The 26988-nt window shown below is 39.2% G+C and overlaps 4 protein-coding genes across 5 annotated transcripts; 2 read left to right on the top strand and 2 right to left on the bottom strand.

Moving 5' to 3' along the window:
* Positions 1-567: 567 nt before the first annotated feature.
* On the top strand, positions 568-2635 carry LOC6579718. The gene is made up of 4 exons (XM_002005564.4): positions 568-1012; positions 1070-1183; positions 1248-1307; positions 1360-2635. Exons 1-4 carry the CDS (start codon positions 611-613, stop codon positions 1981-1983), a joined length of 1200 nt encoding a protein of 399 aa, XP_002005600.1. The 5' UTR covers positions 568-610; the 3' UTR covers positions 1984-2635.
* LOC6579717 (neurotrimin) lies at positions 1996-5039 on the bottom strand. The gene is made up of 6 exons (XM_002005563.4): positions 4694-5039; positions 3171-3650; positions 2656-3102; positions 2524-2589; positions 2334-2468; positions 1996-2265 (listed from the first exon to the last, which is right to left on the bottom strand). The coding sequence occupies exons 1-6, from the start codon at positions 4869-4871 to the stop codon at positions 2069-2071; spliced, it is 1503 nt and encodes a 500-aa protein (XP_002005599.2). The 5' UTR covers positions 4872-5039; the 3' UTR covers positions 1996-2068.
* A 2714-nt stretch (positions 5040-7753) lies between these two features.
* Positions 7754-10923, bottom strand: LOC6579716 (RNA polymerase-associated protein Rtf1). 2 transcript variants are annotated; one of them, XM_002005562.4, is made up of 5 exons: positions 10842-10923; positions 10455-10574; positions 9380-10346; positions 8149-9327; positions 7754-8084 (listed from the first exon to the last, which is right to left on the bottom strand). In XM_002005562.4, exons 2-5 carry the CDS (start codon positions 10533-10535, stop codon positions 7978-7980), a joined length of 2334 nt encoding a protein of 777 aa, XP_002005598.1. In that variant the 5' UTR covers positions 10536-10574; positions 10842-10923; the 3' UTR covers positions 7754-7977. The 2 variants fall into 2 exon arrangements, with proteins under 2 accessions (XP_002005598.1, XP_032585725.1); XM_032729834.2 differs by lacking the exon at positions 10842-10923 and adding an exon at positions 10748-10822.
* Positions 10924-12013: 1090 nt separating this feature from the next.
* On the top strand, positions 12014-23775 carry LOC6579715. Its single transcript, XM_032730035.2, has 8 exons — positions 12014-12293; positions 18982-19352; positions 19477-19637; positions 19777-19978; positions 20701-20952; positions 21026-21957; positions 22022-22219; positions 22695-23775. Exons 2-8 carry the CDS (start codon positions 19003-19005, stop codon positions 22805-22807), a joined length of 2208 nt encoding a protein of 735 aa, XP_032585926.1. The 5' UTR covers positions 12014-12293; positions 18982-19002; the 3' UTR covers positions 22808-23775.
* Positions 23776-26988: the final 3213 nt, after the last annotated feature.

Here is a 26988-nt window from a genome sequence, read left to right as displayed (position 1 = left end):
AATACTTGAGAGTTCAGGCCTAAACAAATAAATTAAATTAGTATATATGACTTAGTATTTGGTTTCCTGTACGATCATATCTTATTTTTGTTTATACAAATTATGGCTACTATATGAGCTGGCATCACTTTTTAATTTTGCCTTATCACATTGTTATAAATGCAGTCATAACGGAAAACTACGTAGATTTCATCATCACTCTTAGTGACTAAATAAAATGTAGTATACGTTTTTTATTCATCAGATGACTTCACTGCAAATTTAAAAAGAAATTAGTCGATTGATTAATAATTTATTTATTGGGACACTTTTTTATCATTACATAAATAGATATTTTTAAATACCTTAAATAAGTTTTAAAGAAATAAATAAAATGGTAATAAAAATTGTAAATATGTAATTGATAATATGGATACATTATAAAAATCAAAAGCTCGTTATTCGAAGGCCGTTATTGGCCATATTTAAATAAGCGATACTTTTCTTTGCCCACTGCAATCTTCAGTATATCGATATATTGAGAATTGGCAAAAATTTGCAACACTGTCAATTTCGCAACATTTTCAGCACTGAACTAGCACTGCGCGATTCTTTGTTTACATCTTGAATCATGGAAGTGCCTTTAAGCGAGTTCAGCTCGCTGGATCTGGAACGTGAATTGTACGCTCGAGCAAAAAATACGGATGGATTAAAGCAGGAGCGCTTTGGCCGCCTGTTGGCTGCCCGACAGCAAGACAGCCAGTCGTCGATCCGACAAAGAAGATCGTCCATTGCAAAGTTTGGAGCTCGCTTGCAAATGGACGACTTTGCCGAAATAAAAATGTTCGATCCGACAGAGTTTGAGTTCTTGTCCAATAAAGTTCGATGGCGACTCGATCGTGTACGACGAACAGAGGATGGCGAAGGACTGGAATACTTCCATCCAGATGTACTCAGTCGCATCGACCGCAGCAAGACGTACATGCTGAATATGGATGAGTTTCTAGTGCGACAAGAGCCATACATTCATAAGGTGAGCTCAATGAGCTAATGTCGATTGCAAACATATAAAAGACTCAATTTTGTACAGATCTTTGTTATTTTCATATCTCGGACTTGTGGGCAAGAGCATAAGCTGTGCTATGCAAGAAGTCTGGCCAAACTGCGCAGCTGGGATGAGCAGGCGGAGGAGTTTGAATGGCCCGTGAGCTAAACATTAACTGCTCAAGCATACCTTATTTAATTGTACTTTATTTAATTGTAATTAGCTCATCACGACTGAGAACATAACCAGCTTGAGTGCGGATAATGCTGAGCTGCAGACGACGGTAAGTTCACGTTTTTTTTTATTAATTACCTTAACAACATATTCTTCTTCAGCTCATTACAACAGAGAACATTGCCAAAGCGCTGAGCTACGTATTGGGAACAGTTAAGGACAATAATCTAGAAAACATTGTGGCCATTGCCTGTGATACGAATCGACTCGGTGTGCCAGCCATAACGATGCTGCTGGAGGCGAGTGGCCATGTGATGCCACCGACGCTCTACGACATCTATGACCTGCAGATCACCTTGCAGAACATGTTCTGCTCCGCCTGTGTGCGGATCCTGATGCGTGTGGAGCACGAGATATACACGAAGACCACGTACGGGGATCAGCTGTGCAGGCTGTGCTCTGGCAATAGAACCAAGAATATGAATGCTGTTCTGCTGCTGATGGAGTATGTGAATAAGTTGCCCCAGATTCTAAATACAATGTGGAGCTTCGAGGAGCATCTGGACAAGCCAATTTCCCTAATTGGCCTGAACAACAGATTGCTGAAGATTTACGGCTCACACATCAAACGAGAGCTGCCGCCTATAACATTCGAAGACTGTGCCGCGGGCTCGGGACTTTTGCAATTGATCGTCTTTGATGCCCTGTGGTGCATCTCAACCGAAGCTGAACCTGAAGAGATAAATCTGGAAGTCATAGTCTATCCGCCACACAACCAGGAATGAGCTGTTTAAGAATAAGTTAGATATATTTATTATTTATTTTATTGGAACATGGAATTCAGTACAGTTATATTTTGATATACTTAATTTATGTGTAGAGCATAGCGAGACAAATCTGTATAAATATCGCTAGATATAGCAGTTCACTGCAGCCAGAACCTGTGGCCGCATTATGCACCATGCTGGCTGTAAAGACCTGTGATCTCTGCGTAATCTCGTTCTCAAAGCTCTCCTCGGTTGCATCGTACTGCAGCTCCGATTCCGTTGAATAGTTGGGCAGCTCAACTTAAATTAGAATAAGAAATGTATTAGAATATACATATATAATACTATAGTGATAAGGCAGTAACTACCTTCGCCACCTGTGGCAAATCGCACCGTCTTGCTGTTGTCGCTCCAGCCAAAGCTATTCCGCGCCAGCACTGAAACCTCGTACAGACTGGCCGGCTGCAGTCCATGCAATGTGTACGAGGTTATGTAAATGGGACCTATATGGAGACTATGCAAATAAAATGATGACTAGATATAAGAGACTAGGCTTACCAATGGTCATTTGTGCTGGAATCGTCAGTTCGGTCCAGTTTGTGCGAATGGGCCTTGTTATATTTGCTGTTTGAAAGAAATGAAGGCTATAAATAGACTGAAACTAATGTAACTAATGGGAATTTCACTTACCCGATGGAATCTGTCGAAACTTGAGCTTGAATTCCATAATGGGTAGCAAGCTCTCCGTCTGCCAGACCAACACATGCGACGTGGAGCTCTGCGTGCCGGGATTGATTTTGAAGACGCAGGGCATGGGTCGTCCGGTCAGCTCGACCGTGGTGCTCTTGAAGCCAATCGAGTTGGTTGCACGGCACTCGTACTGGCCCATGTCGGCGTCGCGCACCTTCTTGATGATTAGCACGTGCTTGACCAGACTCACGTAGTTGTCCAGGGCATGGCTGCTGGATGACAGCTCCGTCTCGTGGCTGCTGATGTGGGAGCCAGTTTGAACGGGCACGCCGTAGTGGAACCACTGCAGCTTTGCCACAGGCGCCGCCTCCACAATGCACTCCAGCTGGGCCCGATCGCCGACCTTGGTATAGACCACAGGCTGTGGCAGCGTCAGCTCCGGAGCAACTGGAAGTAGATGAATGGCTCTTACTAATGCTTCTCTCTCTCGTGTTTCGCCTCATGGCAACACCTACACAAGACCCGCAGCTGCACGCCCGCCACCGCCGGCTGACCCACTCCGTTGGCCGCTAGGCACTCGATCAGCCCCGACATCGCCCTCGACTTGATCTCAAAGATGTGACTCTGCCGGTTGCCCGTATTGCTGTACTGGTCCAGCGTGTTGCCATTCAGCCGCCAGCTGATCGCCGGCTGCGGCACACCGTTGGCCAAGCACACCACCTCAAAGGTGGTGCCAATGGGCAGCTCCAGCACTCCGCTTGGCTCCATGGCAACGCTGGGCTCGTACTGCACCTCGATCGCATGCGCCTGGACGGCATGATTGCTGTTCGACATGATCTCGCAGTAGTAGTTGCCCGTGTCCTCCGACTTCAAGTTTGACACCTGCAAACTGCCATTGGACCAGAGCACAATCCGTTCCGGTGGCGGAATCTCCGGGTGACGTGAGTCAACCAACTGCACATCGTCCCTGTGCCAGCGTACATAGTGAAAGGGCGCTATAGGAGAAGGTTTTTCGTATTATTATAATTAAATGTATATTCTCAAAATATAAATAAAATATTTTTTTTCTTTTCTCTCTCTTTCTGGTGTTAGAGTATTTGTGTTCCATATGTATTTCGGCTTATGCATTCGCACGCTTCTAAGGTATATTTGTAACCTAAACTGACCTGGGTTATTCCAGCTTCAACATTAGATTCGGCATATTAAAAACCTTGGGAAAATCTTGTTCTTGTTTGGAAATTTCAATTCATCTGATCCATCTTGATATACCTTATATTATATGTTATATTATATCATATTATTTTATATATTTATTTTTATATATATTTTCAGATTTATTTATTAAATAATATATATTTTTATAAATGCGCCTTGGTTGTATTGAAAATATTGCAATTCATTTATATTTTCATTTATCAAATGAGCGCTACATTTAATATCATATCATTTTCATTTACTAAATATAAATAGGTCATTTTGTTCTTAGATGCCTGCAGATCATATTCTGAACGCAATCAGTCTTCATGAAGACTAATTTCAGTTCGTTAAATCTTCAATGCTTATTGGATCAGTACTGCACATTCAAGTTTCCTTTTATTTATAAAAATTACTTTTAAATGTCTAGCTATAAAATATAAATATAAACATATAGCCTCTGATATATATTTTTTCTGCAAGCATTTCTAAGCTGACATTTTATATGTGAAACCATCTGAGGAACTTGTAAACAACTTTTCAAGAACATCTGAAGTAAATTGCAAAATTAACCAAATCCCGTTTTGTTTGTCTATTATAGAAAAAAGAGATGTAGAAAATGCATTGTGATGAACGAATTTCCTTTGCTGTCTTTTGTGAATTCATTCACAATGCTTAAGAAACTCAATTTAGACAGCGACAAATTAAATGTTATTGTTGTCGCCAATTGCCTGCACAAAGGAGCACTTTCAAGGCCCATTATATTGGCTAACTAATACGTATAATTATGCTATATATATATTTCTGATTGATTATAATTATTATTTTTATTAAATTGGCTTACTATCCAAATAGCAGGGCAATAGCACAGTTTCGTTCTCGTAGCTTTTGATGGTAGTTGGAACGCTTTTAAATTTTTGATTATTCTCAAGATCATTGTTAAAGTTCAGTTCGCACTGGCCGAGGAGGGGCAGCAGCAGCAGCATCAACATCATCGTCATCATCTTGATGGGAACACACATGTTGCACACACTGAGCTGAGATTTGTAATTGAATTAGACGTAGCGATTTCAAATCTCTCAACGGCTAATCGAAGCGAATTCCACTTGGGCGCGTGTCACGAGATTTACTGTTCCGATGCGTTGGAAATCCCGAGCTCAACTGAACGCTTGAGCAACCGATGGGAGTCTGACGAACACTTGCGCCTGGCTTTGGCGACGACGACAGAGGCTGAGGCCGAGGCAGCGGCAGCGACAGCGACAGAGGCAACGACAGAGGCAGAGACAGTGACAGTGACAGAGGCGACGATGAAGACAGCTCAGAAAGTCACTTGCTCTTTCTTTTTGGGATGCCGGCTGATTAGCTGTCTTCCAATGTTCAGCAACGCATTGTGTGCCAGTTTGGAGCACATTTAACAGTACATAAATATACATATAAAGTAGCATATACGTATAGCGTGTGTATATATGTATATGTACATACTTATATAGCATATAAAATATCTATAGAATGCAACGGAGCGTTCTGCACGCCCTCGCCAAAGCATGTCCATTTGCATGTGCCATGCATCGCTAGTTTGTTCAGCATTCTGAATCGGATTTTGATTCTGTTTCAGATGCTGCTGCTGATCTATTACGTTTGCCGCTTGAAAGAACGTGCTCCTGTTGCATATTATGAGATAAAATGTCATTGTGCCACAATATACATACATATGCATAGATGTAGTCGCCGCCGGCCACATCCACATTGTCATCGGATCAGACACACACATTCATACTCTCATTCACATTCACATTCACAGTCCGGCACTTAAGCCCCCTCGAGAAGCTCCCCCTCGTTAGAACTGTGAACCAAATGCAAAGATTTCAATTATAATAACAAACTTTTACCGGAAGTGCAGCCATAAAAATACATTCATTTACGAACGTATGTATAGCACGGTTGCATCATAGTAAATAAATCTCTGAAATGCCATGCAACCCCCTTTAGATCTTCAGAAGATTGTGTTATCTCAGTTAAACAGAACTTTTAATGTATATAGAACTTTTAATTTAAATACTTATATGTGATTATGTTTTTTTTTTTTTTTTTAATTTTAGGATGACTAAATAAAGCACTTTTAATTTTATTATAGACATCATTCCAAGATCTTCATTACACTGAAACTGAAAGGTAATAGCTATGTATGTATATTATATAGATATATATATTTTATTTATTTATTTCTTTAATTTAATTTAATTTTTTTTAATTTTTTATTTTTATTTATCAATAAATACCATTTTACATTTTTTAATATCATTAGTATTTTTATTTTATTATTTTATTTATTTTTGTATTATATTTCATATAATTTATCTGCATCTATTATATTATATTATATTCATTAATTTTGTGTGTATATAAAATGTAATAAATGAAATATACATATATTATTTTATTTTTATTTATTTCTTATAACAATGAGCTAGTTAAAATATCATTAAAAATATTAAAATACTTAAAAAATGAAGAGTGTTTAATATTATAATTTATGATCGATTTCATGAAGCACTAGAAAATGTGTAACTATTAAATATATTTATAAATATATATAAATATACAATCAATAATAATAAGATCTCCATGATTTTAGGGAGACGAAGAGACCAACCCTACTCGATTAATAATGCTGATTCACTGTATCGAAGAATTTTTCCTCTACCTATTCGCAACACCAGCCTACTCCAGCGTATTCCACATGCCTAGAGTATAATACGATAAGACTTGGCCAAATTTCAATTATAAATAAACAAAATTGTAAAATATTTGAGAGCGATTTCTGCTGATTATTAAGTAAATATTTTCATAAAGATTCCGCACTCTATGTATCTCCTAAATTGGTGTTGTCCATTCAGGCCACATAGATATACATACGTAGACACATGTACATGCACATGATGATGATGACTCTCGATACGAATCGAGCGTGACCTTTAACAACTTGATGTAGCTCAGTCGAACTCCACGCGAAACATCTGAAATGCGATCGCGTTCAATTAAAAGACAATTTGATCGAATTAATTAAATTAGACGTGGACATGCTGGGGCTCCAAACAGCTGCGCAAACAAACTGCAAACCAATTAAAAACGAAAAGAGGCGTCCACAAGACTTAACCCGCTGCGATGTGATGCGATGCGTTGCGATGTGGCGCTATATAGAGGTCCATTTACGATCATCCCCTTCCCAATCCCAATCCCATTCCTATTTTCACTCTGGTACAGTTGGGCAATTACATTTTTATATATTTTCGGATAGATGTTGAAATTTTTGTTGAGTATGGTTGGTATTTTATTTGTAAACTCGACTACAATAACTGATTTCAATTAAAATAAGTACAGTGCTAAGTGCTTACAACCGACGCATTAGACGTGTGCGGAGCATGGTCAAATTTTTATCGGAATTAGGCAAAATTTAAAAATAGTACTTAATTTACTAAATATATGGGATTTCGGGCCATAAATACATTGTTGAACTTATCATATACATATATGTATATATATTTAAATGGGGGATATACATATCAGATCCTATGACTTAATCGTAATCATACAATAAATATAGCTGTTAAATGAGTTTCGTTTACGTTTTACTTTAGCTAATTGTCGTTCACAAACTATATTTATTCACACAGACAGTGACAAACAACCAAAGACAACAATTGCTATCGTTAATAATAAATAAACAATGGTCGTTACACAGATCGCAGACGCAGAACTCACAACTGGGGACGGGTGGCTTCACTGCCAACTTCGACTTCGACTTTCATTTTGGAATGCAAACGCATTTGAGCTCTGTGCGATTTCGTGTAATTTCGTCCTATATATATATACGATACGAACCCTGAATGAAAAAGTTTATGAATGATGCTCTCTATATATCAGTACATAGCGATATACATATATTCGTAAACATACAATACAATTCGTAAACTATGCCTATAGGTGATTCAGTTGCGCACTGCCGGGGGGGGAGTAGAGCGTTAACAAAACTTTCCTCCTCAATCAATCGTCACAATAATCGATTACGTTTAATTAGTCGTAACAGCACTAACCTAAGTAAAGAACGTCATTAATTGAACGGTGCAGCTAGATGAGGCCGCGCTTCTTTTTGTAATCTTCCAGGTTCAGTGAACGCTTGGACACCGTCTCGGTTGGCTTGCTCGCCGGCTTGGGCAGAGCATTCGTGCTATTCACTGCAATTGGAAGGCGAATTATTTAGTGAGAGTCAAGCTAATTAAACGGATGTTGTCAGCTTACCTGGCAGCGGTACATCTAGGTCTATGTCAAAGTCGTGTAGCGAGTATAAACTGTAGTCCTTGCCATCGCCTGGCTTCGCATTGGATGTGCTCGTTTCATTCGGTTTCTTTTTGCCAGGCGGCGGTGGTGGCAGCGGGGCGGGCAGCACCTCGTCCTCATCCTTTTTGGCACCCTTGAAGCCCATGCGCGGCTGAGTAATGCGCCGCGTGAATGGATCTGATATCTTCATGCCCTTGTTGGCACGCGCCTCCTCCATGATGGCCTTCTCGGCATCCTGCACATTCCGCTTGCGATTGCGATCGTTGATGTACGAAATCAAATTGAGACTGTGCGAGCGACGTTTGTCCAGCTCGGAGGCGCGGCTCTCCAGCTGATCGATCTGCTGGCCCAGCTCGTTGGCAATGTCGTAGTCGCCGCGCAGCATAGCTGCGTCGCGCTCCTTCATGAGGCAGGTCTTCTTCATGGCATAGTTGGTGGGTCGATTACGGAAGCGATTCTTCTCCTCGACGATCTTGTCCACATCCTCGTCCTTGAACTCGTAGTTAAGCGCCTTCTTAATATCGTTTTGCTTAATCTCGATCAAATCCATCGTCGGCATGGGCACATGCTGCTGCTGGCAGACCTCGTACCATTTGTTAAACTCGGTTTCAGTGAACTCCTGATTGGATATAAACTCCAAACGGAAAACGCGCTCCTGAGTGCCGTGCTTGAGACGCAGTCCCCGATTGGTGCGCGTCGTTCCAAGCGTGTATATTTTGCCCGTCTCCACGACGCCAACGATCTCCGCTACTCGATAGACGGGCTTCTGGCCATTGTTGCCGATGCTGATGCGCACAAAGCAGTTGACCACGGTGCACTCAAATATGGGCAGATTGACGAAGCGCTCCATTTTGAAGCGAGACAATCGCAGCTTGTTCAGATCCTCTCGGGTCGTTATGAACACGGGACTCTTTGCGGCCTTTTCGTCGTCTTCAGAGTCGCTGGACGCTTTGCTGCTGTTTGAACGAGAGCGCTTGCCCGCCGGCTTCTCTTCGTCATCCCAGTCGCTGCTGCCTGAGTCATCGGAATAGATCTCAGACGCTTTCAGTTTGACTGCCGATTTGCAGCCAGACACACTCTCCAGTTCCTCTTTGTCATCATCTCTGTCACGTTCGGCCAGTCGCTTCGCTTCCTCCTCCTCTGCAAATTCGAATTTAGTCATATTATATATTCATTATGATTTTGTACTCACCTCTCTTAGCTTTTCCCTCTCGCTTGGCTTTGAGCATGGCCATCGCATTGCTGCGCTTGTCGTCAGTTTTGTTCGCCTCCACGTTCTTCTTACGCTCCTTGGACCGCTCTTTGTGATCGAAATAGTCAGCTACATTGTTGGCATTTTGCTCTTCGGAACTCTTCTCGGCACTGCTGCTGGTGGCCCCCGACACAGATCCCGATGTCGAGGGGCCCTCGCGAATCGAGGGCATAGGTGAGGGACTTTTGGCCGAAGCACGCGCCTCTAATGCACTAATTTTGCTGGCATCCAGGTCTGCGGCAGTTGATGCGGGCACCGGTGGCGCCAAGTCCTTTGCCTTCTTGTTGCGCTTGTCCTTCTTGGACTTCTTTTTGGCACGATCCCCTTTTGTTTTTGATTTCTCGTTCTCGCTCCGACGGGCGAGCTTCAACTTCCTCTCGATCTCCCACCGGGTGCGCATAAGATCGCGCTGCTCGATGCGCTTGAAGATCTCTGTTTCACGCTCTTTTTCAGACAAGCCATTGAGGCGCTTGCGGTCCTCCTCATCACCCATCAAATCATCGTCGTAGCCGTCATCAAACTCAGAATCGGAGCTCGACGACGATGAACTAGATGAGTCGGAGCCACTGGCAGAGCCCGACGATGACGTTGATTTCGATTTGGATTTGTCATTCTCTGAGTCGCTGTCAGAGACCTCCCCCTCTTCGTGCTCACTTTGAACGTCGGTTTTTTTTTGTTCGGGTTCGATACGTTTCTCTGCTGGCGCTGGGGCCTCATCGTGACTGTCCTCGTCCCAATTCTCCTCGGACGAGCTCGAGTCTCGGCTGGTCTTCTTTGAGCGCTTCTTCTTCGAGGCTGGGGCGCTCGATTTATTGTTTGCCCAGTCCGAATCTGAATCGGATTTTGAGTTTGAGGCTTTTGTGGCATTGCTTGGCTTCTTTCTCTTTCTGGCTAGTGACAACAAGTCCTACGTGCAAAATAAATATAGATTTGTACAATATAATCTGCGCATTGATTTGTTACATGGTGCGAATTTGACGGAGGCGTCGTTTGTCATTTTATGCGCATTACTTACCGATTCTAAGTTGGTATCCGCGTCGCTATCGCTATCGCTCGAGTTTGAGTCGATTAGAGACTGAGTGCGACGTTTTCCCATTGTAATTAAGTAAAATTTGTGCCAAACAACAAAGTTAACCTGCAAAGAATGTGAAAATAAATAACTAACATATATATATACAGCGACAATGCCCTAACAGTCCCGCGACTGTTAATAACAGCAAGCATTTATTTTTCTCAGAAACGGTGGTGTTAGTAAGGCAATAAATTACTGTATTATGCAATTTAATGCGTTTTTGTACAACACGCAACTAATATATTAAAACCATATGAATTGTCACTAATTCAGGGAACGAATTTCAACTAAAAACCAGCTTAACTCTAAATTCAACATTTGCCAACTTACTCCAATTCCTAGACCCTAAATGAATGAATTGCTGTACAACACTGCATAACATAGAGCGGGTATTTATCGATAATTTATAAAACAATTTGTTGAACCAATTCAAAGCATGAGCTGCATAATTACATAGTTTCCAAGCTGAATAAGATGATGAATTAATTGTTCGCGAATGAAGCAGTTGGATTTCGCTTAAATTACTTAATATTTTCCATAGTCGATTGCACTTACCAACACTTGATACTTCAGGCATCAGTTTTGTAGCAGCTGTCAAAAATCGATGTCCGCGAAAAAGCTAACTGCTATGAAACTACGCGGGGGCTTTGAATTGATTGCTTTTATCGCTTTGACTTTTTCAGATTTTTAATTTCATAATTTGTTTAAATATATAAATTTTTTGCAAAATTCATCTAGTGATGTTACAAAAGGAAAATATTCTTAATGACCGACGATAAGTCGGCATTGGAGCATGTTATGAATATATACATATATAATAATACTATTTTCTTCCTGGTGCACCCGTTTTCGCAAGTTTAATTTTCTAATGGGATAAATGCAGAGTATGCAAATAATAGCATTGCTCATCTCTACGCAAAATTACTGTTAGCATTATTGTTATAAATTATACAACGGTAATTGAGTTACATTACAATGTACACACACACATGCACATTGATCACGCATTGCCGTTGACTGTAAAGAGACACCTAAAAATATGTGTTAGTCCAGGAAGGTGGTGATATAAATTACTAAACACGCCGACTGAGGAGAAAGAGAGTGAAAGATGGGCCAGGAGTGAGAAAGTGAGGGGGGAGAGCGAACATCAAACAGGTGTACATTCAACATCGTACATTGACCGCTTCCGAAAAGTCGTGTGCACTCTCTCTCTCTCTCTCTCTTTCTTAAGCCTTGCTGGTTGGTCAGGTAGAACCCAAACACGTTTGAGTTGCACTGTGGAGAGATTTCGTTCGAACCAGACGCGAGTCGTGGAGGGTTCGGGTTGGTAAACAATTTCTTCGGCCATCGAGATCTCACACTTTCTGCACCAAGAAGTGCTCTTAGGCGCTCTCTCAGAAAATTCTCTTATATTCAGGCGCTCCGTGATTGCAGATGTTGTGGGCCCAGCTCCCACAGCTCTCTTGGGGAGCACCAGTAGCAGCAGCAGCAGCTCGGCTCAAGTTGCGTCTGCAGAATTTTTTTCTTTTTGGTTTTTTATCTAACTTTTATAACAAGCGAGTCGAGGGCAGGAAAATCTTTAGTTCTGCGTTAGCCATCGAGTGGATAAGGTCGGCTTTCAACCGAGTTGAAGAAGTGTTGAAAAAATTAGTTGTGATCCCGGTTGTAAAAGTTTTGCCAAGTTCATCAAGTTGCAATAAGAGGATTATGAGATCTATGATATAATAAAATAAAAATAGCTGAAAAGGAAACAGAAAAGAGAAAACTATTTCAATACATAAGGTAAGTCGTGCAATGTTTAATTAATGATAATAGTTGAAGCATATCTCTCAAGGAAACGATCATTAATATAGTTAATAATTAACTTAATGACTTTTATTTCATATCAACGTAAAACAATAAAATCTTAATACACCTTTTGTCGGCCCATAAGACATGCGTGTATACATTCATATTTCTATGTAAATTAAGAGCTTCCACAAAACATAAAACATGAAAACAGAAAAAAAAAAACACAAAAACCATTACCCTTACTGGCCCAGCTTAAGAATAAGAAGAACAAAAAAAAAAAACCATTACACTTTACTGAGGAATGACTAAGAAAAATCACAAAAAACATGTTAACCGGTTTATTCGAACAGCCGCGACAAACGGAGGAGGGCGTCGATCGTCGTACCTCATAGGAGGAGACGGACCAGACTAGTGTGCAAAGAAAGATTCTGTAAGACTGCAATGGGAAAAAAGCGGCACTTCGAGCTGCGCGCCTGAGATCGCAGCTAAAAAGCAGCACATAAAACACACATTGCAGCAATGCGATTTTCAAACAACATCCAACATCCGTCAAAAACATAATGAACGGTAGCGCTATCCAGTTATAGCAGACGATTCGATTTTGTAACAGTTGCCTGGGCCCTCGCTGACGCCGATGAACAGCTAGTTAGATAACCAGCAATTAGCTCTACCCAGCAATGTGAGAAAAAGAATCTATAATCTATAATTCTGTTTGTCCATTAAAGTTCTTTAGATATTTATGGATAATGCGAGAAGTTGTTGGAAAATCATTTCTATTATTTTGTAACTTGTTAGAAAATCATTTATTTCATTGACAGTTTTTTTTTTTAATTAAAAATTCATTTTAGAAATTTGTAATTTATTGCTAACGATTATTTTCGTAGTGAGAGAAGTTGTTAGAAAACGATTTTTATTATTTTTGACAGTTTTCTTAGATTTTGTTTAGAAATTTGTAAATTTATTATCAGCAATTATTATAGAAAGTTTTAGTGGATAAAATTTGTATCTCAGATGTCATTTGAGTGTTAATTTCAGTTCATTAAATATTGATGATGAAAGGTATACGAAATTTGCGATTTAAATAAAGCAGATGCTTTCTATGCTTTGATTTTGATGTATATTAGGTATAAATATTGCAACTATAATTGGGCGAAGAGTTGACTGGATGGCACTCAAATTTAAGACACACAGGAGAGTTATAGGATAATTTAGGATAGGATAGGATAGTTTATGCTAGATGAGGAGGTAGTAAAATATAAGAAAATTAACTAAATTTACTGTTACATATTTTTATTATAATTTTTTCATATATACATTTTCAATGCATTCAAATGAAATGAACGGTATTTCGTAATTCTCTTTTTGCATTCGTAACTAAACAAGATCACAAACATTTATCGCTCGAACGGAAAAAATACCGTTTCATTGGATATAAATTTGCGAAATGCAACAATACTATTTTAATGAACTGTATATATTTATGGAAATATTTAGTATAAATATAGACGTTTGTTATTTTAACCTCTTTATGTCATCATTCTCTGTAATCTCTGCCCCAGAAAACTTAACTAACCTTTCATATTTATGCATCTTGAGTCATCTGCTCAGAATTATAATTTCTTTGACTTCTTTCTATTGACATAATCATTCTATATGCATCATTGGAAATTTCGTTAGAAGGTAAACAAATCTAGGTAAACTTAACGGAGTTTTAGGCTGGCCAATTTCTTGGCACACAATTCGATCATAAATTAGCTATATAATTGACTGCTAACACCTAGGGAAACAGACCAGCTAATAAGTGTGTCAAATACATCTATGACAAACGCACACACACACGCACACACATATACACTCACGCATGCAGCCAACATCCAGTTAGATGTTGTTAAGAAGCTTTAGATTATCAAATCGGCAGATAGACTCAAATGCCTTACATGTATTTCTATGTGTATACAAAGCGTATGCACCGTTACGAATCCAAGATTCGCTGTGATAAACGCCTATTGAAAATTTCGACTACTGCATGACACAAATAATCGAGTCGGGCCAGGCCGAGTCGCTCGTCGCTCGCCGCTCGTTGAATCAATGAAATTGGCCGACCTCGCAGCATGCAGAATAGAGAGAAAGTTCTTTCAACGGGTTTTTTTTTTCTTTTTCATTTCTTTTCTTGTTTTTTCTTCTTTTGGCTATATTGATTTTGGATTGTGTGGATTGCTTGAACTGTTAAATGACATCACGCACCTTACCAAACATTCCGTAAAGTCTATTTGTTAGCGCATTGAAGTGGGTAAATAGGCTAAATTATAAAGTTGTGCAAATATTTAGTTAGTTTTGGTTAGTTGGGGAATTTAACTCGGGGTGGTTGCACAGTTGATTATATATAGGTATATATAAATATATAGGCTAATCGATTCAAGATCTTCATATTCATATTGCAATTTTCTGTATTCTACTTAAGAATATAATAATACATTCGCATGACTTTTTTCTTTATAGCCAAGTCTCTTTCGATGGTATCTCTCAGTCAGAATCTATTACTACTGACAACAATACCCTGTACTCATTAAATATAATTTTCGCTCGACTTCAAAAGAAAACTTCAGATAATATATTATTAAATATCTTAGGAAACCCGAAGGGCATATTACCGTTAAGTATGTTACATACATCCAATTAGCTTAGCATTCTCTAATTAGATTTCTCGCAGTAATATTATGAGATGTGTCATAAGAAACGTGTGCGAAACTTAATGTTTGGAAATTTAATAACTTCTAATTAGTAAAAATTTAATGTGGGAAATTTGGGAAAGCAGAAAACAGATTGTGTATGAATACGGGGTTAACAGTAAAATGGATTATAGACAGGAAGTAGTAATAGAAAAGAAATAGAGTGGGATAGTAATAAAATCTGTAACAATAACGATAATAATAATAATGATAATAATAAAATATGAGCTTAGCTCTATAGACTCCATACATAATCGAATATATACCCCTTCTTCCACACATCACTGCTGTCCATAGGGTATACAAATTGACCTCATTACTGTGTGGGTTTTCTAAGCATTCGAAATGAATGAGAAGCAACGCCAGAGACAGATGACCACGTATTTAAGTGTTGGTGAAATTGAACAAGTGAATCTCAGCATACCAATTCGTATCTGTCTCTCTCTCTCTCTCCCACTCTTCTACTCTCCCGGTCTCTCGCTCTCTTACTCTCTCGCTGCTCGAGTAAAGTTTAATGTGTGCAATAAAAGGCTATTTGCATATCTATTCAGACTTCACTCGGCGATACAGTTCAGTTTATATGGTTTGTTTTTATTGTTCCCAATTATAATGTTTGGATATCAAAAGTGGGACTTTGGAGATCCAAATAGAAAAAGAAAGAATGGAGGAGAAAAAAAAAATAAAATAAAACAAGTAAGAAGGCTCCAGTCGAGACTGCTCGACTAGGAGATACCCTGAACCCTCTAAGCTGATATTCTAATCATTCTGCACTTCTTTTATGCACACATACATACACATGCATTCACACGCACGCATAAGCCTGCGCTCTGCTAACTGCGCAGTAAGCAGCGACTGCGCTTGGGCTGCGCTGCAGTGTGAGCAATATTATGAGAATTTATTTGTTGAATAATTTCTTTTGTAAACATAGGATCTTAATAAAACTTTCAGAGCGTATTCATATGGTGAATATGTGTGTACATTCCAAAGCACAAGTCTCTAGTACTTTAAATGCGTTTTTTACAAATTGGGGGCGAAGGGGGCGTGGTATCCAAAATCTGTAAATGACAAAATCTTTGTATCCATTAACTTTATATACAACGCAAATTTGAAGACTCCAGGTCTAAAAGTGTTCAAATTAGGCTAAAAAAACAAAATCAATTTTTCGATTATTCTCGATAAAAAAGTTATCGGATGATTTATCGAAAAAATAAAGCAAACTCGTACTGCGTATGGTACACACGAGTATGCATGCCAAATTTCAGCTCTCTAGCTCTTATAACTTCTGAGATCGACGCACTCATACGGACGGACGGACGGACGGACGGACGGACGGACGGACGGACGGACGGACAGACGGACAGGGCTATATCGACTCAGCTCATCGCGCTGATCAAGAATATATATACTTTGTGGGGTCTGCCACGCCTCCTTCTGCCCGTTACATACTTTTTCACAAAACCATTATACCCTGATTTCCCATTTTCAATGGGTTCAGGGTATAATAAACTAACTAAGCAAACGCATTGAATTAAATTTAACTGCAGAGGAAATGGGATTTTAAAGAAGAAAGCCGGTTTAGATTTTTTGGTGAAAATTGTTATTGGTGTAGGCAGGTAGCTAGCCAGTCAGCCAGGTAGGTATGTAGGTGTATGTGTGTGTGAGTGTGTCGGTGTATATCAAATACCGTTGCTTCCAGTTGCGTCGACATTGTTGCCAATGAAGATTAGGGTGCACGGCTTTCTGGCCATGGGGCTGATGGAGCTTTTGTTGCAGCAACAACAGACGCAGCAGCATGCAATTTTCATGTTTGGCTTTGCAACAAGCACGCCAAGCATGTCTGTGTATGGCTGTGTGTGTGTGTGTGTGTACGCACACACATGATCAACCCAGTAAAATTCACTGTTAGAATAACAAGTTTTTCGACCCGCAAGTTCAATTTTTAGTGGTGAATCGTATGCGAGATGAAGAACATTGCCATAGCCATAGCCATAGCCGTTGCTAACTAGACGCTGGCCAGTCGTTGCGCTTGGAAAACTCTGCTAATTGGAAATGAGACGCCTAAGAGCAGCCAAAAGGAAAACTCACCTAATGCATATGTATGTTCATGAGTTGGCCTACACACACACACACACACACACACACACACACACACACACACATCTCTCTATATGTTTGTTTAGTGGCTTATTTCTTTATGCGATTATTCCCGGCACGCAGTCGCGTTTCACGAGATCTCATTTGTGGTCTGGTATGCAGCATTATCGAAAATCAAAGCGTCTTTCAAATTTGTTATGCCTTGGGGCGACTTTCGGGAAAGTGAAATTGGGCGAAAAGCCGACGCCGGCAGACTTCGACTTCGACTTCAACTTGGACTTCGTCTTGGACTTGTTGCTGTCTATTGTCATGCTCTTAACTAAATGCGCTCTAATACAAACCCAGCGCACGTCGAGCCGAGCGAGGTTGGCCCAGAAATGTGAGATAACATTACACAGATCGATTTCCAAAATGTCAGCATCAGCCTAAGCCCTTTCCTTATATATAGGATTTGTATATTAACATACCATTTCCAGTAGATCTCCGATCTCTTGGTAACTCTGTAGAGTTCACAACCTTTTTATTACCTGGCGTCTCGTGTTCGCAACTATGAAAGCATAAATGTTATTGTTGTTGGCCATTAAGTCGGCAACTGTGAAGCCAGCTAGCGAGCCCAGCCGGCTTAAAGCCAGCTTGAGTTAGCGAACCAGAACTGGCATAAAAGGTCACTCACTCCCCAAAGAGGTAATTGACTTTCCTCGTACTCAATGGTCCATAGGGTCACTACGTGCGCCATTGTTATGAAATACTTCCAGCCAGACGCCATAGGCTGGACTAGGGTCCACTCTAGAGTGGGCATCTCATATTAATTATATGGGTTCGCTGCGCGTTCGCAAATAAATTGATGTGTATCAGAAACGATTGCAAGTGCTTATAATCTTTCAATTATGGGCGAAGCCAATTTAACTGAAAGCATTGTTCTGACTTGTTAGGAAATCGTTAAGTGATGAAAACCCTGCTCTGCAGTGAGGCGCTACAAACGAAACACACTCTGTATAGAAAGTAATTTGAAAAACTTTCAAGCGAACTTTTTTTTTTTTTTGGATAGAATTCTTAAGCAACTGGAGCGGGCGTTCGCTAATGGAGGTCAGCTTTTGCTCTAGTTTTGCTGTGAACCTTTAAAAGTAGTGGGCGTGGCATTTAACATGTATATAAAGCCATAGACAATGATTGATAATCATATTTAGCATTTCTAGCTGTCATTCAGTGGGCAGAAGGTAATTAACGGCTGAATAGATCATTTATTCAGAAAATCGACTTTCCAAATGCAGTTCTCATGAGAGAATTTTTCCAAGTGTTGAAGTTACTCAATCAATGCCATTACGCATAACTGACATTCACTAATTGTATTCAAATTGAAGAATTGAACATTCTTTACTCTGACCATAAATGAGTTTTCTTTGCGCGGTATTTGCTAGTCGAGCAGCCTCTGTATATTATTGATATATATATATATATATATATATATATATATATATTTTTTTTTTTTTTTTTTTTTTCATTGCTTGACATTCATCAATTTAACCTAAATTGAAAAAGTCTATATATATTAGTCTAACTTTAAGTTTGACTTCGGTGCGCAGTATTTATTAGTCGAGCACTCGGTTAATACATTAGTATATTTTTTATATCTTATTTATTTTTCACTGATTAACACTCACTAATTCGTGAATCCAAATCGAAAACTCAATTCAAGCTTTTTTTGCGCGGTATTTGCTAGTCGAACACTCTCTAAGTTCATGGCTCTTACAATTCTCGTTTATTTCTTCTCTATATATATTGATATATATTCACTTATTTTCTTTTTCTTTTTCTTCATTGACTGACATTCACGTTTTATTTATTTATGCTTTCAGCCCTCCATTTGAATAGTCATAATGGCTTATGGAGTATTTAGCCACAGTATTTTGCAATTCGTTGCGCTGGGCGTCTTAATGCTGTGCATGACTCAAGCCCAGACGCAGGAGACGGCGACCACAGACAGCTCTGATCAGCTACGCGATCTCAGCGAGCAGACCACTTTGCTGGCTACAGATCCGTCGCTGGGCGAGACAACCACAGAGATTCCAGCCACAGTCGATGTGGTGCCGGCCATCGAGACGGAGAATCGTAATGCCCAATTTGATCTCTCAGCTGCGGCCGATTTGGATACGAAGGACTCGAACGAGATCTATTTGGATAATGTGAGCTGCGAATCGGATGCAGTTGGCTTTGAAATTGTCACCGGGTAGGTTGAAGAGGAGGAAAGCTAACACCTGTGATTATATTTGATATTTTAATTAAGCGCTGTCATAAGTCGACGATTTACTATTTATAACTGTGTAATCTTTTTCTCTCTTCTCTACCTTTAGCTATGTTTTTTCAGCACCTGGCCGGCTCTTGGACTCGCTGCCCGGCACTCTAATGCTGACGGACTGTCTGGCCACCTGCCTGAAGAATGCCACCTGTCAGTCCGTTAACTACGAGACGGGCCTCTGCGTGCTATTTTCAGCACACGCTGATCAGTTGCCAGGTAGGAGAGAAAAAAAATAAACATTTTAAATCCTAATTCGCTAAATATTTGTGGATTTAGATAGGACAGCAGAAGAAACATAAAAATTGGCTTATTAAATTTGCTTCCCTCCTCTCTTCTTCTTCTTCGTTCGTTGCAGGCGCCTTAACCAAATCGCAGTTTCCGGTTTTCACAATCTATGCACAGAAGTCTTGCCTCTCCGCGAAGCACTGCTCTCGGGCCTGGTTCGTGGACCGCGTTCAAAACTACAAACTGAAGTCGGAAGTTAAGCGCAGCCTCGCGGTGGGATCGCGGCGGGAGTGCTCCGAGCTCTGCCTGAGCGAAACGGAATTTACATGCAGGTAATAACACTTTAAAGCTAATAGAATTGACTTCTCGCTGATTCGGTTCACCTGGCCGGCCGCAAGGTGCGCTTAATGAATCGTAATTATGAGTAATACATTAATTATGAATGTGAATAGGACTATGAATATTAATATGAATATTAATATGTATATGAATCCATATGAGAATATGAATGAATAAATATTGGTATCTAAATATGAATCTATATATAAATACGAATGTGAATGTGAATATCAGTATGAATATGCAAGTGAATGAAAATGAATATTGATATGAGTACTCGAATATTGGCGGACATTCAGATAATCATGAAACGGAATTCACATGTATTTGAATTTAAATATAAAAATAATCATGAATATTGTATGAATATTCATATGAATGTAAATACGAATACAAATTTGATATTTATTTATCAAAATGAATATGACTAAATATACAAATTTAAATAAATATATAAAACTAAATATGAATATAATATGAATATATATGCGAATATGAAGAAACATATATATATGAATATAAATATGAATGTGAATGTAAATATGGATATATGTATTAATATTCATTTTTGTATTCATTGTCATATTCATCTACATAAATATGAGCTAAAGTATGAATATATTTATAAAGAATAAAATAGAAATAAATCTAAATATGACTATGAAAATCTGAATACTATGAATATGAAATTCTCTCATTCTGCAACTCTTTACAGATCAGCAAACTATAAGAGAGCCACTGGCGTCTGCGAGCTGAGCGAAATGGACCGTTCGACTTTGGCTGGCACGAATGCCTTCCAGGTCATGGACGGCACTGACTATCTGGAAAACCATTGCATCGAGGAGCCGAATAAGCTGTGTGAGTTCAAGCGACTGCCCGGACGCATTCTGAAGACGGTGGACTCGGTCTACCAGGAGGTGAGCAGCGTGGATGAGTGTCGTGAGCTGTGTCTCAATTCGCCATACAGGTAAGCACACATATCATATGGTATGATATATATATATATATATATATTCAATTATTTCTACTCATCTTTGTAGATGCCACTCGTACGACTACAATGACACGGGCGACATGGTCTGTCGCCTTTCCCACCACAGCCGCGCTACGCTGACGGACGTGCAGGATCCCTACCTAGAGGTGCCTGAGGCGGCGACCTATGAGCTCGCCTCCTGCTACAATGTGACGATCGAGTGCGGAGGAGGCGATATGCTGGCCAGGATACGCACCTCGAAGCTGTTCAGCGGCAAGGTCTACGCCAAGGGCTCGCCCAGATCGTGCGCCGTGGATGTGAGGAGCGCCCTGGACTTTGAGCTGCGCATGAACTATCACGATCTGGAGTGCAATGTGCGCCAGAGCCAGAGTGGGCGCTATGTCAACGACATTATCATCCAGCATCATGACATGATCGTCACATCCTCCGATCTGGGTCTGGCCTTGGCCTGCCAATACGATCTGACCAACAAGTCGGTGACCAACGGAGTCAATCTGGATGTGCGCGGCGACCTGACGCCCGCTCTATCGGAGGAGGTGATTGTCGACTCGCCCAACGTGATCATGCGCATTACCTCGCGCGACGGCTCCGATATGATGCGCTCCGCCGAGGTGGGTGATCCGCTGGCACTCAAATTCCAAATCATGGACGAGCAGAGTCCCTATGAGATATTCGTGCGCGAACTGGTCGCCTTGGATGGCGTTGACAACTCGGAGATCACGCTGATCGACTCGAATGGCTGCCCCACCGATCACTTCATCATGGGCCCCATATACAAGAGTCCCGGCTCCACCAAGATCCTGTTATCCAACTTCGACGCCTTCAAGTTCCCATCCAGTGAGATTGTCCAATTCCGCGCCCTGGTCACGCCCTGCATGCCCAGCTGTGAGCCGGTCCAGTGCGATCAGGAGGACACCAGCGGCGAGTACAGATCTCTGCTCTCCTATGGCCGCAAGCGCCGTTCGCTCAACGAAACAGGTGAGTCTCTCAGACTATATGATATGAAAGAGAAGTTTGCTGAGATTTGCTATTATAATTCCAGCCACTTTCGAGCTGCGTCAGAAACGCGAGGTTAAGACACCCTCAGATATGCTATTGGTTCAGTCCATTCAAATCACTGATAAGTTCGGCTTCGAGGAGCAACAGAGCCGTAAGTCGAACATTGGCGGATATTCGGAGAACAATGAAACGGAATTCACAACTACAAATCCGGGACGCGGCTTCTGTGTCAATGCATTTGGTAAGTAGAGTAAATTGAGCCTTGTTATAATAAATAAAATAGTGTTGATATAATTTTTGATATTTATGAGGAATCAGTTATATATTTCATATCAGTTATATATTTGATATATGACAATAGTAATAGAAAGTTTTCCATCTGATATCAAATTTTTAGGGGGTTGGTTGGTAGAGCAAAAGTCGATTCTGATTTACTCCACCTCTCTTATTAGTTTAAGATTTCTTAGGAATATATATCGTATATCATATATCATTCATATTCTTTACGAAAGATGTAGCAATATATATATTTTTTCTTTAGAGGAAATGTTAAAATGAAAGCCTAATATGATTCTCTAACTGAAAGATCTCTATATAGAATTATGTAAAACTTTTGTTAATGGGAATTTATAGATCTAATATATAAATACGTTAACTATTATATTTTTTATGTATATTATTAATAATTTCTTTACCTCTTACTTCTTCTTCTGTAGGACTCATCACAGCTGCCACGTTCTTCCTGCTCACCCAGTTGGCTATAATTGGCATTTGGACCTTCTGCTATCAGCGCCGGCAGAAGCTTCAGGCCTACCAGCACTCGTATTAGGTTAAATATCTTCTCTAAGCTTCGAACTCAGATCGAACAAGTTAATTTCAGCAGGTGCGCACGACGAGAGCGGGTCACACATACATATATAAATCTGTCTCTATATATATATTTGATACTTGGCAGCCTTGGAAATTGGTCTTGTCTAGTCATTGCTCGATTTGGGTGTAGAATATAAATAGAAATGTCGCGGATTGTTTGTTGGTTAATGGATACTTATGTATTTCAGTTCTACTATTTATATATTTTGAGCCCACTTTACGTACTATGTACTCTATGCATGTTTTCCAGACTTGTGAAGGTAGTTCGAGAACTCCACTGAACTACCCTCGTGACTTTGGAAAAGAAGAAAAAATCATGCACAAATTTAAACTAACTTTATTAAATTTATTTACTAACTTAGGCAAATGCAGAACGTTTTTTAAACAACACATATTATTTATTTATATATACATAATATATTTATTTTTATTTTCTGATATATAATATACTTAATATATAGAACATGTATTATTGCCGATATATGCATTTAATTTAATTTAAATAAAAACTGCCTTAAAAATCAATAAAAGTAAAAACTTTTTAATGAATTCTTTTTGTGAGCGGATTATTTATACTGCAAATAGAAACGATTTCTTGATTTAATTGGAATGACGAGCGACAAAAGACGTGTGAAAGAATCGAATTTTGCACAGTTTCGATTGTAACAAGGTAATATTTGTATGGCTCTTTTTAGAGACACCTGCGCTAATTGAAGCTTTCTAATGCTGCCAGCATAAAATCCCATTATGATGCCCAGACTTTCGATCAGAATCAACATCCGACTTACGACTTGTTCTTGATTTCGTGACCTACACCGATGACAAAGCAACTTTGAGCAGCCAGACTGAATGGACTGAATGAATGAATAATGGACCTTAACTAAATCAAAACAGAAAACAAAATGAAGACTGCCTTGAGATCTTTAAGATGATATGGAGCGATTGGCTAGACAATTTAAAAAATTGCAAATATTTTGGAAGACAATTAACTGAGGTCATTAAGCCTAACCTTGGGATGAGTCTATTGAGATCAGAGATGCAGATACGGGTAGCGAAAAGATAAAATTACGAATGCTTAAAAGTGAAATGAATAAGCAATTCTATAGATAATAAAGATCAAGTTAAGTTGTGCATAGAAAATTTTAATATATGAAATTGTAGCTAATAGAAATAATATATATATATATAAATAAGAACGCAAAAAAATCATTAGATCAGTTCAGTTATTTATGTTAGAGCTCCAACTAGCTAATCAAAAACAGTTAACTCTATATTTTGGAATACCAAATTTAGAATTATTAAAATAAAATGATCAACTTTTCCCTTTCTTGAAGCATTTTATCACTTCCGCATATCAAGCTGTCCATATGCAAATTATTTCGTCGTTAATCAAGCTAACGAAATTTTATTTACAAGCTCGCGTGACAGCTGCTCTTAAAGATTTCTTGGCCACGCCCACTGGGGGCTTGGCAAACAGGGAATTATTATGAGTTTCACAACAGAGAGAATTATAATTCGGAATATACATATTGATACTGACCATGCCCAAGAGAAAGCAAGTGCTCTCGCTGGAAAAGCTCGACTAGGAGATACCCTAAGGCAGGTAACCTTTTGTGGTATTCGAGTTGAGTTTAAAAGACTACATCAAATTATAGATTATAAACGGAAAGATGAAGAGGTGGACAGATGGAAAGCTGGACAGATAGACACATGGATAGTCGACTGGATGAAAGACGCTATTAACACACAAATATTATTTTTTATGTACTATTAACATTATATTATTCTCTCATATATATTTTATGGCATTTGTCGCACCTTCTTCTGCTTACAAATATAGTTTCATAGCACCATAATAAACTAAAATCCCATTTACAACTGATTCAGCATATCAATAGTTTGGCTAAACCTACCTGAATGGAAAGAAAACGCTCACTTTCGGAGTTAAGATCAGCTAGTTTTTCCGTATTTCACTGCTAGATAACGATTGCTTAGCAAAGCCAAATTACAGATGATCTTCGAGTGAAATCTGCGTAAATATTCAAAGACAACTTTAAAGTAATTGCCCTGAGTGAGACTTACAGTTAAACAGAGAAAGAACAAGAAGAAGCTGAGGTAAAAGCGTGTTTCCCAGCTGTTTCGGATGCACCATAATGCTGGGAACAGAGTGGAGAGACTGCTGTAATGACTGCTAAATTGTCACCTATTAAGTTCGTTAGCTTGTTTGGCATTTTATCTCTCGATATTTTCATAATGATGCGTGTCAATCTGCATTGTTTGTCAAAGAGGGAGAGGAAAAGGAAGAGAAAGAGCAAAAGGGAGTTAGTTGGAGAGAGAGAGAACGCCCAAATCTGAAGAGCCCATCTGAAGTAAATTCTTTTGCAATGGTGCTTGCATGTTGGGCCTAATTAAAAACTTTCCTAATTTTCTAATTTGAAAGACGCTGAACGACGACGACGACAATGAAGACGATGACGACCTTTCAAGCCGAGTGCTTGGTCGCTGCGGAATTCTCGAGAGGCCTCAACTATATAGCTATATAGAAACAGTTGTTGTTGCTGGCGTTGTTTTTGCTGTGTAAGTGAATTAATTGAGATGAATGCACCTAACTGTGTGCGAGGGAGCGAGGACACAGAGCCAGACAGCAGTTACCTGCTTGAATGTGTGCTGGTTGCTCCACCAGCAGATAAAGATACAAATCTGCACGAAGCCTGTTTCCTGTTGGCTCCGAGGGTGCATTAATTTGCATGATGCACACCATCGGCTGCAGCTCCACTTGTATACACACACAAACTATATATATATATATACTATATATATATATATGTATATATATCGTGCTTGAAGCAGGTGCGCATCTGAATGCTGGCCGCTGGATAATGGCTAACAGCATCGCCATGGCAATGAGTGGAACGTCCAACCCACATCTTAAAGTGAATCGCGGCTGCAGCAGCAACTGCCTTGCTGCAACCTTACCTCGCCTTGCCACATGGTGTCGCCAATAATGATAATGTTGCCACAGAGTGCACATTATTTTGGCTAAATTCAAGTGGGCGTTCGCGTTCCAAGAACCTCTTCAATTTTCATTTACAGTTGTTGCTGCTGCGGCTGCTGCTGCGTGCTTCGTTATTTTAGAAAAGTAAATAGTTCTTAATTGCGCATGCGCTACGTACGTAGCAGGGATGGCTATATAAGAATCACATTTCGAACTTTCTATAGCTTTGCCTGGTGGCAGCTCAAGGAAAAGGCCCTGAAAGCTGACTCTCCTGAATTTCTACGGGACGTTTGAATTACATATTTTAAACTAATTTGAAATTGTAGAAAAACTTTGTATGCAAAATAATTAGAAATAATAAAAAAATTAAATAATCATAGAAATATAAACTTTAGTAATATTAATCTACTACAAATTAATTAATGAATAGTATATTATTTTATTATTTATACCGAAAATGTAATTTTTAACATTTATAATTAAAATTAACATTAATATAATTTTAAATAATATAAGAAAAGAGTAAAACTTTTATTAATAATAAAATAATTGCAAAATATAATATTCAATAATTTTGAATTATTATAAAAATAATAAATAAATATATAGATTAAATTTCAAAAAGTTACTAAAAATTGTTGAAATAAAAATAAAATGATGGAATTAATAATATATGTAAATCAAGAAATATAATATCTAAAACTATTATAAATTATATAATAAATATATCAACAATAAAGTACAATTTATAGCTTACATGCCTGAAGATCATTTATAATATTGCCAAATTCTAGAGTATGTCACAGTGTATACTTTTTTGTGCAAGAATTTCTTTGAGTGTAATGATTTCTTAGTTTCATTGCAGAAAACAATTAAAATAGTTTCAACTGGTAGCTGTTTGCTCTTTTAGATGGCATTTAAATCTTTTACTACAGCCACAACAAAGACATCATTACACTGAGCGAAACTGACAGCATTTAGCGTATGCAAGAGCATGCACTGGTTAGCATTTGCCCAGTGCCAGACGAGGAAGCAGGCATTGATGAACGAGTGTCTGATATAGTCCATGGTGGGCTGCTCGAAATGATCTCATGAGATTGGAGCGCAATGTGGCCACAACTGTCGTGCCAAGTTGAATACATTTT

This window comes from Drosophila mojavensis, unplaced genomic scaffold (assembly GCF_018153725.1).
Source record: "Drosophila mojavensis isolate 15081-1352.22 unplaced genomic scaffold, ASM1815372v1 contig_80, whole genome shotgun sequence".
NCBI classification, from domain to species: Eukaryota; Metazoa; Arthropoda; class Insecta; order Diptera; family Drosophilidae; genus Drosophila; species Drosophila mojavensis.
Note: the sequence above shows the minus strand (reverse complement) of the source record. Positions and strands in the feature narration are given on the sequence as shown.

Excerpts from the sequence above, each read along its gene's own strand:
- LOC6579718 (XM_002005564.4), top strand. The coding sequence starts at position 611 with ATGGAAGTGCCTTTAAGCGAGTTCAGCTCGCTGGATCTGGAACGTGAA. Across the intron at positions 1,013-1,069 it reads AAGAGCCATACATTCATAAG|ATCTTTGTTATTTTCATATC; the intron begins GTGAGCTCAATG and ends AATTTTGTACAG. Across the intron at positions 1,184-1,247 it reads CGGAGGAGTTTGAATGGCCC|CTCATCACGACTGAGAACAT; the intron begins GTGAGCTAAACA and ends AATTGTAATTAG.
- LOC6579716 (XM_002005562.4), bottom strand. The coding sequence starts at position 10,535 with ATGGGAAAACGTCGCACTCAGTCTCTAATCGACTCAAACTCGAGCGAT. Across the intron at positions 10,347-10,454 it reads CGGATACCAACTTAGAATCG|GACTTGTTGTCACTAGCCAG; the intron begins GTAAGTAATGCG and ends TTTTGCACGTAG. Across the intron at positions 8,085-8,148 it reads CCTAGATGTACCGCTGCCAG|TGAATAGCACGAATGCTCTG; the intron begins GTAAGCTGACAA and ends TTCCAATTGCAG.
- LOC6579715 (XM_032730035.2), top strand. The coding sequence starts at position 19,003 with ATGGCTTATGGAGTATTTAGCCACAGTATTTTGCAATTCGTTGCGCTG. Across the intron at positions 19,638-19,776 it reads ACACGCTGATCAGTTGCCAG|GCGCCTTAACCAAATCGCAG; the intron begins GTAGGAGAGAAA and ends CGTTCGTTGCAG. Across the intron at positions 19,979-20,700 it reads GAAACGGAATTTACATGCAG|ATCAGCAAACTATAAGAGAG; the intron begins GTAATAACACTT and ends AACTCTTTACAG.
- LOC6579717 (XM_002005563.4), bottom strand. The coding sequence starts at position 4,871 with ATGTGTGTTCCCATCAAGATGATGACGATGATGTTGATGCTGCTGCTG. Across the intron at positions 2,590-2,655 it reads GTTTCGACAGATTCCATCGG|CAAATATAACAAGGCCCATT; the intron begins GTAAGTGAAATT and ends TCTTTCAAACAG. Across the intron at positions 2,469-2,523 it reads TCCAGCACAAATGACCATTG|GTCCCATTTACATAACCTCG; the intron begins GTAAGCCTAGTC and ends GTCTCCATATAG.